The following is a 12937-nucleotide window of genomic DNA, read 5'->3' as shown; positions in this document are numbered from 1 at the left end:
TACATTTTCAAACATCTACACCTACGTAACTGTACTTCTCTCACCCTCCCATTTTTTTTGTAAAACTTGAATACCATACTAAATTATTTTTATTTTTCGTTATTTAATTCTCTTATTAATCAGAATCATTACAATACATTTACCTTTAATATTTCACACATACTCATCAATGCAAAACCACATAACAATAATTATTCACATCGGTCTTACACCATGACCCATACACCCAATAAGACATAAACACAGCAAAAATTCAATAACACCGCCACCAGAAAATATTGGACTCATCTAACATGCACACACCGACCCTTGCCCGGCCACACACACACACAAGTAACACACACAAAAGCAACAAAGTTCAAATAACATTGCCATAAAAAATGTTGGACACATCTCACAAGCACACACTGGCCTTTATTCGGCCACACACACACACGAGCGCCAGCATAGGCAACTCAAATAAACACTCTTATTGTCACTAGTATCAGCGCAACAAAACCACAGTCCACCATCACCAACATCAGCGCTCCGAAATTACAAGCTAGCAACCTCATCACTTTCATTTTCCGTCATTTTACAGTAAATGACAAGTCTATTTACTAATTTATGCCTCTTTAGATAAACCAATTTCAACTTCTCTCCCTCTACTTGACCTTAATTTTCACATTTCTACAGTTTTTACTCAGGCTTACTCTCCTACTTACAACTCTATTACACAAATATTTAACTTCCTATTTAAGCTCATTTTTCACTGAAGTTGCATAATCATTACTTTGGACCTCACTTATCCCTCTTAACGTGCTGCTGATTTCCTCCCTTCTCCTTTTATCACTAGCTAGTCTTCGTCTACAACCCTACCCCTGATCAGTCACTACATTGATACATTCCCAATGTATACCTCACACTACTCCGGTTCATCCTGTTCATCTTATATCTCATCATTTCCAGTCGTATTATCCTTCGCTTTTCATTTCTTTACCTTTTTAAACCTCAGCAATCATTTATATAGTAAACCTGAAAGAAATTCACATTGTGTTACCATGATAGTGTTTAAATTCTGAATTTACTTACCTCTTGCTTCCATCATCTTTTAGATTAGTAGAAATCTCCTTCACTCGTACTTCCCTCTCAGTTGCCTCTCCAGTCTCCTAAATCCCTCTTTCTCTCTTTCGTCCAGTCCCTCCCCCCCTCCCCCCGTTTTTATTTATGTTATCCTCAGTCTACCCTTTTATATACCCCGCCCAACTAAATCGTAGTTGTTCATCCTAGTACCCCGATCGTCACCGTTCAATTGTTTAACTTCACCCTCAATCATTTGACTCAACCCCTTACAGGTCCCTCCTATATGAAAAAGAACCCACATAGAATATAGCAAGATATTATATATATTTTTTCCTATAACCAACTATAGTAAGATTTACTGATAAATTTTATCAATTTTTATTAAATGTACTAAGTTAACGATAATAATTGACTAAAAATTAAATGAATAGCTATAATTATGATAAAATTCATTTAATAAAATTAGTATTGCAAATATTCGAGAGAAAATGAGTGACAAACAAGTTATTTACATTCTTACACTTTAAACCATATTTGTTTTTGATATATTCTCAATATATAAGCTATGAGTTTGAGTAATTACGAAAATAAATAAATTATCTGTAAAATATTTATTATCACTAATTAAATTTGAATTTATTAAATTTATTTTATCAATTAAATATAGCATTTTAATATTATTATATAAAAATCTATCAGATAAATTATTATACGTTCTACTATATATTAAATAAGTGATAAATAAAATATTTATATTCTATTTATAAAATATTCTATAAAATAGATGTTTATTTATTTATATAACGAAATAGAAAATAAATATGATTAAAAAATAAACTATAAAAAATCGTAAAAATTATTATAATATTTGGAATAAATGGTTTTAAATACATAAAATTTATTTTGAAGAAACTAATTAGCTACATATCTATTACCCTCGAATTTAGCAAACGATTTTATCAAATTCACTTTATTTGTAAATTTTAATAGTTAATTATACGAAAAAAAATAAATTATATCTATAGTATCATTTATTTATTTTAGTATTGCTGAGAGACATCTAACACAAAAGTGATCCGCACATTAAAAATTAAACATTTTTAGTGAAAATTGCCATAAATTTCAAATAAAAATGAATTTTTTAGAATATATTATTAAAATTTTGATATTAAATAAATATTTAGAATTTAAAATAAAATTTGTGTATTATTTTACAAAATAAAATTTAAATAAACATTAAATTTATTTCAAACATAACTACTTTAATTTTTATATAATACGATAAATAATGGTTGACAAAATGTGATTTAACATCATAGGCCCGGCATTACCCACAGTATTCTCCTCATAAGTATGCGTACGAATGGCGCATTAAATTCCCAATGTTTTCAACTCTCTACTTCCCCTACGACGTACTCGTGAGTTGTCACGTTTAAGATTGCGGCCTCCCAGAGGTTTCACATTTCTCTCGCCATTATCCAACTAGCAATCCAGTCCAACCAAGACTATACAAAAATGGAAAAGGGATTTTCTTTCTTTTTAAATTTTTTTTTTTTTAGAAAAAATTTATCCACACTTCCCTTCTTCTGCCACGTTGTTCTGCCTTTTTTTTTTTTTTTTTTTAAAGTATTTAATTTTTTTAATATATTATTTTAACTTTAAAAAAAAAAAAAAAACTTAACTGCTACCTCAATTTTTGCTTATGTAATCTGGGATTGTTTGGAGCAAAATTTGAAGCAAGTCCAAACAAGTTCAGAAGTGAAAGAGTAGTGGGAGAAAATATAGCTACATTGTTCGATCAATTTTAGAAAAAGAGCAGGTTACGTGTTATTTCGCTGTTAGGCAACAAGCCTGTCGAGAATGGCCCCAGCCCTCCCAGCCGAGCCTTTACGTGGCGGGTGTCAGTTCAGGTTGTACATTTTTTATTTGGATACTTTTGATTTTTATAAAAGTTTTAAATAAAAATATATTTATTTGGTTTTAACAGTAAAATATACCTACCTAAAGTATTCCAAAATTTGTTGACTATCTCGAATAATAATTATTTTAACTAAATTTAAAGAAACTCACTGTAATTTTACTGGAGACTTAAATAATTGATTGATTTTTTTTTTTATAAAAAAAGTATTGACGGGGATGAGACAATGAACGGGGAAAAAAAAAGAGGGGGGGGGAGAGATTTTTTTTTTTTTTTTTTTTTTTTTTTTTTAAACTAGATCCAAGGAAAGGTAAAAGGAGAGAAAGAAAGAGGAGAGAGAGAGAAAGAGAGAGAGAAGCGGAGTTCGGTCAGGTTGAAAGCATTGAGCAAAAGTTTCAAAGACAGTGGGGTCCACGGCGGTGTCAGTGCCTTTTTCTCGGTACTTACCGTCCACTGGCCACGTGGGTTTGAATAGCAAAAGAAAGAAAGAGGGACAGAGAGAGAGAGAGAGAGAGAGAGAGAGTCGAAGCCCAGAGTCCAAACGACCGCAAGAGCCGCGTTTGATGCTTCTACCTTTTTTCTCCGTAATAAATGAATAAAAACTAAATTATAAAAAAAAAAAAAAAAGAATAAACCCGTTTTTTTTTTTTTGTCATTTTTTTCTTCCACCATCCTCAACTTTCCTTTCCCCAACTCCCCACAACAAGTGTCGTCCTCCTCTTGAAGTCTCTCTCTCTCTCTCTTCTCATAAAAAAACGCAACAAACAAACAATGCCTTGTCACATCCTTTCTCAGTCCATTTCCATGTGCCCACTGGTCTCCTCTTCATACGCGCACCATAATCTCACTACCAAAATCCCAAAATTCACCCTTAGGGTTTTCTATTCATCTCACTCTTCCCGATTACAGCAATAACAATCTTCGATTCTTTCTACAATTTTTTGTTTCTTCTTCTTCTTCTTCTTTGTTTTCTTCTGTCTTCAACATCTTCTTCTCCTTCCATTTGAATTTTTAGTATTGAAGCATGGAGCAACAGCACCAACAGCAGGAGTTGGAGAATAAGCAGGAGGTGGAGCCAGCTTCGGGCTTGTACAAGCCTCGTCTCCAAGAAGAGAGTTCGGTACTCGAAGTCGACGCTATGAGCATCGATCAATGCGAGACGATCCGTGAAATGGATGATTCGCAGCTCGTCGGAGCTCCTGCGGCAGCGAACGCGGGGGTTACCAAGACGCCGGGGAGAGGAGGTGGGTGCCTCGTGGATGTCGAGGTCAAGCTCAAGCAGGAGGGGGAGACGGGGCCGGGAGTTGTGGAGACGATTACGGGGAAGAGGCGGCGGGGTCGGCCGCCGAGAGGTCATCCGAAAACGACGCCTCCTCCTGCGCCGCCGCCGAGAAAGAAGGACGAAGAGGACGTTTGTTTTATATGCTTTGATGGTGGGAGTCTTGTGCTGTGTGATCGCCGGTGAGTGGATTTACGGGAAATCGCTGAAAAATGCAGTAAAAAAAAGGGATATGTTTTGTGAAAACTAAATTTAGTTTGCTAGGTAGAGGTATTGCGTAAGTCGGCTTCGGTTTTTCCCCCTCACTTGTGGTGTTGGAACTAATGGACTAGAGCTTCGTTCTTCAAATCGAGCTTAATTTTTGATTTACTTTGATTTGGATAGAAATATTTAATTGATCGCACACCTTACTTTTTATAAATGCATATCTCTGGCTAACGGACCAAAGTATTAGGGTTAATAACTACCACGTAATTTATTATTAGATTCTGTCCCATTTCATAGTTTTGATTACGGCGGGTTGTTATTTGTTAGGGGCTGCCCGAAGGCATACCATCCTGCCTGTATCAAGCGTGATGATGCATTCTTTCGATCAAAGGCTAAGTGGAATTGTGGTACGTTGGAACATATTCTTTGTCCATTTACCCTTCTTCTCGTTGAAAGGAGAAAAGAAAAAATAGAAGGTGTTTGTTTTTTTGCGCCTCATCAACTTATTAAAGGGGCATACTAAACATGCAAGAGGCATTTAACTTATTACAATGTCCACTTTTCGTTGAAAGGAGAAAAGAAAAAATAGAAGGTGTTTGTTTTTTTGCGCCTCATCAACTTATTAAAGGGGCATACTAAACATGCAAGAGGCATTTAACTTATTACAATGTCCAGGTGGTTTATTGGATACAAACCAAAATGGGTAGATTTCTTTTTGTTTGCATTGGTAGTCACATGTTTAATGATGTCTGTTTACTTCCTTATAGAATTGTCATGGTCTTTTCCAGTAGTTACATTCTTACCATTTATTATTTTTGTTGTTGACTTGGCCTTTAATAATTAGGCTATTTGGTTAATATATTTATGGAGGGTTTAATTACCGTGCATTTCAGGATGGCACATATGTAGCAGTTGTCAAAAGGCGTGTCATTACATGTGCTACACTTGTACATATTCTGTGTGCAAAGGATGCGTTAAGGATGCAGATTACTTGGGTGTTAGAGGGAACAAAGGATTTTGTGGAACCTGCATGAGAACTATAATGCTGATTGAAAATGCTGGGCAGAAGGATAATGAAACGGTATGGTGAATAATCAGTGTCTTTATTTTCAATTTTACTTTAGACATAATATTACCAGAATTCATGTGCTTGTCTGATATGTTTACAGCATGCATGTGGAATTGAGGACCATTGAATTTTTGATACCATGTATTCTACCTTGCCCCTTTTCTTGTCAATATATCTTTCTAATAATGTGTTCATTCATTTTTGCTATCATTGAAGTCCTCGTTTATTCGAAGTAGTTCTCTATTTTATCTTATTTCCCGATTAGCATGTTTTGAAGCTAATGTTGTATAATTTACTATTATGTTGGGTGTTGGAGTTTCTAGGATACATATATATTCCACAGAAGTTTATTTGCTCGGAAGGGTGCCATTCTGTAATTTGTGTTGCTTTTTACTCTTGGCTGGTGCAGGTTCAAGTGGACTTTGATGACACAAGTAGTTGGGAGTATTTATTCAAGGTGTATTGGCTCTACCTCAAAGGAAAGCTGTCTCTAACTCTAGAGGAGCTCACGAAAGCTAAAAATCCTTGGAAAGGAACTGCTATCATGGCTCCTAGGGTGCAATATTTTAGTGACCCCTATGGTCACAATGATCACAGAGGTTCTTGTTCAGATAATACATGTGCAGACCTGATTGCAAATCATGATAAAAGGAGAAAGACTCAGATACCAACAAATCTCAACAAGATGGACTCTCTAAGTACTGAAGATTCAGGTGGTGACAAAGGGATGGATTTCCCAGAAGATACAAAATGGGCAACAAGTGAGCTTCTGGATTTTGTGGCACATGTGAATAATGGAAATACATCCGTGCTATCAAAGTATGACGTCCAAAATCTTTTCTTGGAGTATGTGAAGATAAACAATCTTCGTGATCCAAATCAGAAATGTCAAATTATTTGTGATGCGAAGCTTGCAAGATTGTTTGGGAAAGAAAGAGTGGGTCACTTTGAAATGCTAAAGCTAATTGAAAATCACGTTCTCATTCCAGAAAATTCTCCAGCTGCTAATACCGACAAAGTGGGTGTTACTGGAGCTGTTCCTTGCCAAGTGGAGGCTGATGGAAACAATTATATTCCAGTAATGGGAAATGATAGGAAGCGTAAAATGCGTAAAAGGGTTGATGAGAGAGGACCACTTGTTAATCCTCATGATTATGCAGCAATTGATGTTCATAATATTAACTTGATATACTTGAGACGTACTTTAGTGGAGAATCTAATTGATGATGAAAAGAAATTTCATGAGAAGGTCGTTGGCTCGATAGTGCGCATAAGAATTTCTGGTAGCGATCAAAAGCAAGATATATATAGGCTGGTGCAAGTTGTAGGTACTAAATTAATAATCAGTTCTTCGAGTTTCCTTTAAAGAGAGGATCAAAATTAAAGTGAAAATACTGGATTTCTTGTTTGATCTTTTCAAGTGTGAAAATATAGGTCATGAAGGATTGTGATTTGGTGATGGTTTTGTATACAGGTACAAGCAAGGTGGCAGAACCTTACAAAATTGGCTCAAGAACAACTGATGTCATGCTTCAAATATTAAATTTAGACAAGAAAGAGGTTATCTCGATTGATGAGATTTCAAACCAGGAGTTCTCTGAGGTGATTAAACATTTTGCTTCTTAATTTTCCGTTCTCCAACCTATCAAGATCTAACATTCTCTTTCAGAGTTTGATGTTATATGAACAGGTTGTCATCATGCTACAATGACATAATTTTTTTTTTCTTTTGGTATTAAGTATGTGGTCTTAAATAAAGCAAGCAATTATTTTCCTTCTCCAAAAGAGTAAAAATTCAGGGCAGGCAACTATCCGGGCACTGTAGCAGCTATCATGTTTTAAGAAAAGCTTTATAATGAATTATGTTAAAACATCTTGATTGACATACCACGACTATGTCCTTTCCTTGATAAGCTATAACATGGGTCATTAATCATTTTGCTCTCTGCTTGTAGAATAAAGTATTTTGACTTGCACAAAACATGGGCAGAAGACAAACATACTTGGTTTATGTTCATGCTTTTGTTAGCCATTGCTTGGCTTTGGAAAAACTTAAAGATGTGTGGTTGAGGTTTCCTGTATGTGGAAGCAATTTTCTTAAGGTTACTTATTTAAAAGAAAAAATTCTTAAGGTTACCATTCGTTGAATAAGAAGAATTATCTCCATGAGGTTATTTTGAAGATACATATTATCCTGTTGAAGAAAACCAATCTATTGTACCTCTTAGATTTTCTGAACAGCATGAGAGTTCTTAAAAATGATCAAAGGGTCTTCTTTTTTCCACCATGTTGTATTTCCTTGACATGATCTGGCCAAATGGCCCGCCTTTTCATTTTTACAAAAGGGGGCTACTTTTTCCATAACATGTTATTGTAAACTCTTAGCATGTTGGGCGAGTAAGGAATTTGGGGTGCTGAGAAGTCTGCTTAGTTCTTTGCACCTGCATTCCCTAGCAAGTCATGTGAATTTAGGATGAGAGATGCAAGTGAAAATGTTAGTACTTGTACCAATGCATGCACAATCATCTTTTCATCTGGAAAAGGGATTCATTAATATAGACACTGTTTCATGGTCTTTAGCATGTATTTTTTGTTCATGATCAGTACACTCTGGTGACGTCACTAATTTGGAAGTATGTAATTCACCTATTTATGTTAAATCTGTTATTCTTTCCCTAGGATGAATGCAGACGGCTACGTCAGAGTATAAAATGTGGGCTCATCAAACGTTTGACTGTGGTATGAATGTGTACTAATTCTCTAATTTTGAGCCTAGATTTTTTTTTACCCCCTTCTCAAAGCAGATTTATGTGCATGGTTGTAGGGTGAGATTCGGGAGAAAGCTGTGGCACTTCAAGCCGTGAAAGTCAACGATGTAAGATCCTTTTCTTCTAATAAAAGTGCTTGTAGTTGTATTTGAACAATTGTGTTGTACCCTTTTAGTTGTTTCTTAAAACTTTGTCAGATTTATGAAATTAATTTGTTGTTGTGCTTAGCCCTTAATTTATTTCTCTGATACAGTGGCTGGAAGCTGAGATATTACGACTCAATCATCTTCGTGATCGAGCGAATGAGAAGGGACTAAGAAAAGAATATCCTTTAATATTTACTGTTTTTTGCTTGTGTTTTTCTTTCTTTTTCCTATGGTTTTTCTGCACTGGCTTAACGGATTCCTAAGCATACATGTTCACTCAAGTATCTTTCGTTGTGAATTTAAGTTAAAGGGACACTGAAACTAATACCTTTCTATCTCGCGATCCTTGTAAGTCCCTCAATTAGATTTTCCTAGCCACCTTCCGATTGCAGGTTTCTCTTTTAGGTTGAATTTGTTAGTTTTCGCTTATTGACCACTTGGCATGTTGTATTGGGAATTGTAGCAGCAGTTATAGCTATTTAATGATATTCTATTTCAAAGGTTTTAGGGATTAAACTAGGACTGGGGATCCCATGACATACAGCAGCTGCAACTCTCTAACTTTATATTATTGAGATATTATCACAACTAAGAAATACATAGTCGTTTATTATCACTATATCAAAAGAAATTGATGTTGTCATGAATATGTCCAATTGTACTTGTCCTATCAGTATTTCTTTTTTTAAGTTTTGTCGTAGGGAATAATTACTTAAGCTATGTATTTCAAATTTGAGTGGATGATTCATGGCTCATCTGATTATAATAGATTCTTTTTCTCTTGAAACTTTTAGAGAAAGAAATTGCTTGTTCTTCTAAAACCTTTTAACCAAAAACTTCTTTGAAATGAGGGCAAAAACGACCATTTTTTGGGGAAAACCTGCAATTCAGTTTCGCACTGCAAACTGTTACAAAAACAAAAATAAAATTTTCCTTTTCAATTGAATCTTCATGGGGTTTTTTTAATGTAAGTAGATTTGTGCCATGGTTTAAGGTAAAAAAGGAATAGGATCTTTATTTGAATATGGCATTTAACTAGTTTTTTGGAACCGTTATTTTCTGAATTTTACATTCCATAAACGATTATGTAGTGGGATGAGTAAAAAGAAACTTTTAGTGGTTTTGCTGTTCCATTTATTAGTTATTTGAGAAGATATAGTAGTGAATGACAAGTATTCTTTGACGATGTTGCACGCTTAGAGAATGTGTTGAAAAATTAGAGCTCTTGAACTCGCCTGAGGAACGTGAGAGACGGCTGCTTGATATCCCAGAAGTACACTGTGATCTGAAAATGAATCCAAGTTATGAGTCAGAAGATGAATTGGATGGGAAGAAAAAAGGTTCTTAGTGTTATTAAAAATATGGAAGCATATTCATTTAGTATTACTATTATTCCTATTATTCTTATCCTATTTTGCTGTTAATCTTCTGTTTGTGCAGGTAACCACATGAGAGCAAGGGGTCCTGATTTTAGTAAGAAAGAAAACACACCAGTCTCCCCTCGAAGAGGAGGTGATGTCTTGAATGACAAGGGGAATAAGGAACATAAAAATTTGATTGGAGCCGTCGGACAAAGTAAAACAATATTTTCCATGGGTAAAGATTGTCCTGTTGAAGTCCATGAGAGAGTCAATGATCCTGCATGTAATCAGGGAACAGAATTGGTGGGGTTGAATGATTTGAATGCACCAAAGATCCAGATTGGACCTACTGCTTCTGGTCAGATTAATCAAGCAGTGGTAAGATCTGATGCGTCTGCAATCATGTCAGAGGAATTGCTTCATTCTGCTGGGATGGACCAAACCATTGATGAAAAAGAAACAAATAAAATTTGGCTCTATCAAGATCCAAGTGGAAAAATTCATGGACCATTTGCCTTGTTTCAGCTGCGTAAATGGAATACAACTGGACATTTTCCTCCTGATCTGAGGATATGGAAGATGGATGAAAAGCATGGCAACTCCATACTGTTGGCTGAAGTATTGAACGGGCAGTGCCTTCAGGAATTGAAGTTGCTGCATGATAAATGTTTGGCTCCTCATGAGTCAACAGGTGCTTCTGTAGATAGAGGTAGTAACTTGGATAGTGGCTTCAGTGGGAATGTGAATGCCACATTACGTGCTGAGAAAGTGGAGCTTAGCTGGAACTCAGGGTGCAATGATGCTAGTGCTACTAATAGTAAAAATGAGCTTGTCAGAAACTCAATTCCAAATGACACAAGTGCCAATTCTTCTACTTGTACTGTGACTGCTGATGTTGCTGCTAATTCCAATGAGAGACAGACCATAAGTTTTTTTCTAGGCCTGGACTCATTGAAGGATGATAATTCTTTGCCTGGTCAGCCTAATGTGACTAGTTCCCATCCCCCAGCTATATTTTCTGGAAATCCTTGTATAACTCTTTCGCTTGAGGTAAGAGAAGATTCTGGGGTTGGAAATCAGAACACTGCCAAGAGCAGTGCAGATGGGGGTTCGTACAAGAAAAAAGAGGGCCAAAAACAGGGTGATAGTGAGGGTAATTCAAGCCAGTCTTGTGGTCAGAATTGGAAAGGACCACCTGTAAGTAGTTCATCAAATTTTTGGGATTCAAACTCTGGTTTTGATTCCCTAGCCAAGTCTCTTGAAGCATCCAAGAAGAATCAAGAAATTGGTTTCCCAGATCTTCCCAGTCCTACACCAAAGTCAAGCCTGGAAGATTTGGGAGCGCAGGCAACTGAAGTTAAACAGTCTGTCTCTTCAAGTGTTTTGGTTCAGGATTCTGGTATTAGCTGGAGCACTGCATCCAGTCTTGTGGGTGGTGGAACACAAATTCGTGAAGTAGCTGGAGAATGGAGTACATATTCCTCTACTCCGGCCAAACCTTCTGTTGAGGAATGGGACCCCAGTCTTGTGGCTGGTTCTTTGAAACCACCTAAAGTGGCTGTCGAGCATGTTGCTACACCAACTTCGGGTTGTGCTCAAGTGACTCATTCTTCTCCACCCCACCCCACCTCCAATGCATCTGATTGGCCAACCATTATGACAGAAGCCAACGATTGTGATGAGTCTGTTTCAGATCTTTTGGCTGAAGTTGAAGCAATGGAATCTCTTAATGGCTTACCTTCCCCTACTTCAATTTTACGGGAATTGACACAAGGTTCTGATGATGACTGTTTTAGTCCCGTAGAGGGGCTAAGCCCAGCACCCGATCTAGGGAAAAATGATGCCCTGAGTTCCACAAATGATTTTCAGATGCCATCTCAGTCAAATGTTAAGGATGAACCACTAGTATTGTCTCACATCAACTTTCTTGATCGTCAAAAGGTTTCCGGTGGGCTTTCTATCACAAATTCTGAAGTCGAAGAAGATAAAAAGCCCATTGATCTTTCAATTAACCAATGTGAAGCAGGATCGGATATCCCACCTCCAGCACGGCCTGTGACAAGTTGGGAAGTGACGCCCTCGGTGAGTAGTGCTTGGAGTGTGGGATCAGAACCTTCAGGTGTTAGTTGGAGTGCAGTTCAAGGTAATCCAAACTTGAGCTGGGCAGCACTAGTTCAAGCAACAACAAATATGAGCTGGGAAACTGGTCAGGGGACGACGGCTCAGGAAAATGCAAGCATGAGTTCGGGGAATGCAACAGGAAATCCAGCTCCGTGGGGAAGCCAGCTGAGGTACAGTAGTGATAGGTCATCCGGTTCAAGGGATCGTGATTTTCTGGGCAGGGACTCCAATTTTGGTAAGGGCAGGTCCTTGTGGAATAATAGGCAGTCATCTTATGGTGCTCACGGAACGGGATCTCTTAGTAAGCCTCCGCCCAAAGGGCAGCGAGTTTGTAAATTTTATGAAAGCGGATACTGCAAAAGGGGAGCTTCATGTAGTTATTGGCACCCATGATTTTATATTTTACACGTGCAGTTGTGTGAATTGGTGGCTCTATATTCATTATTTTTACTAGGAACTGTTATATTGTTGATGCTCTAATTTAACTTTGCAAAAGCATCGGCCATTCAACTCCCATAATACAAGTTACTTGATTCCATAGTGTATTATTTTGAACTCTTTCACTTGTCTTTTGCATCATTACAAAGTGTTCTTTACCTGATAGCAGGGCATCATTCCATACTGGCTCTTTCTTTTCGTAAGCTGGGAATGATTTTTTTCTCCTTTTAAAAAGGGTAGGAAGGATTTGGCTTAATAATTATTATGGAGTATCCTCTTAAAATAAATCTTTGACGGGTTATCACTTGATAAGAGTTTTCATGCACTTCCCAGGGAGTGTCTAATTGACAGAATTAGTCAAAAGCAATATTTTATTCCACAGCAACTAAAATTATATTATTATTGTTATTATATAATATTTATAAATATATATCTACGTAAAGATTATATTGCTAATTACAAATAAAATAAATTTATGAATTAATTTCTCAAAAAGTTATCTCCTGCCAATTATTAGTATTCAAATTTATTAATTACTTAAAAAATAATTAATTTGATTAGGGATACG

At 36.4% G+C, this 12937-nt stretch overlaps 1 protein-coding gene across 1 annotated transcript; it reads left to right on the top strand.

Annotated features, from left to right (window-relative positions):
• The first annotated feature begins 3670 nt into the window (after nucleotides 1-3670).
• Nucleotides 3671-12467, top strand: LOC110822482 (zinc finger CCCH domain-containing protein 44). Its single transcript, XM_088217390.1, has 10 exons — nucleotides 3671-4441; nucleotides 4794-4873; nucleotides 5360-5547; nucleotides 5945-6863; nucleotides 7010-7137; nucleotides 8215-8274; nucleotides 8360-8410; nucleotides 8557-8627; nucleotides 9644-9789; nucleotides 9890-12467. The coding sequence occupies exons 1-10, from the start codon at nucleotides 4005-4007 to the stop codon at nucleotides 12322-12324; spliced, it is 4515 nt and encodes a 1504-aa protein (XP_088073516.1). The 5' UTR covers nucleotides 3671-4004; the 3' UTR covers nucleotides 12325-12467.
• Nucleotides 12468-12937: the final 470 nt, after the last annotated feature.

The sequence above is a fragment of the Carica papaya genome, chromosome 4 (genome assembly GCF_054855325.1).
Source record: "Carica papaya isolate Zhongbai chromosome 4, ASM5485532v1, whole genome shotgun sequence".
In the NCBI taxonomy this organism is placed as follows: Eukaryota; Viridiplantae; Streptophyta; class Magnoliopsida; order Brassicales; family Caricaceae; genus Carica; species Carica papaya.
This window is presented reverse-complemented; position numbering and strand designations above follow the sequence as displayed.

Coding starts and splice junctions, on each gene's coding strand:
- LOC110822482 (XM_088217390.1), top strand. CDS start 4,005: ATGGAGCAACAGCACCAACAGCAGGAGTTGGAGAATAAGCAGGAGGTG. Junction 4,874..5,359: donor AAAGGCTAAGTGGAATTGTG/GTACGTTGGAAC, acceptor CGTGCATTTCAG/GATGGCACATATGTAGCAGT. Junction 8,275..8,359: donor TCATCAAACGTTTGACTGTG/GTATGAATGTGT, acceptor GCATGGTTGTAG/GGTGAGATTCGGGAGAAAGC.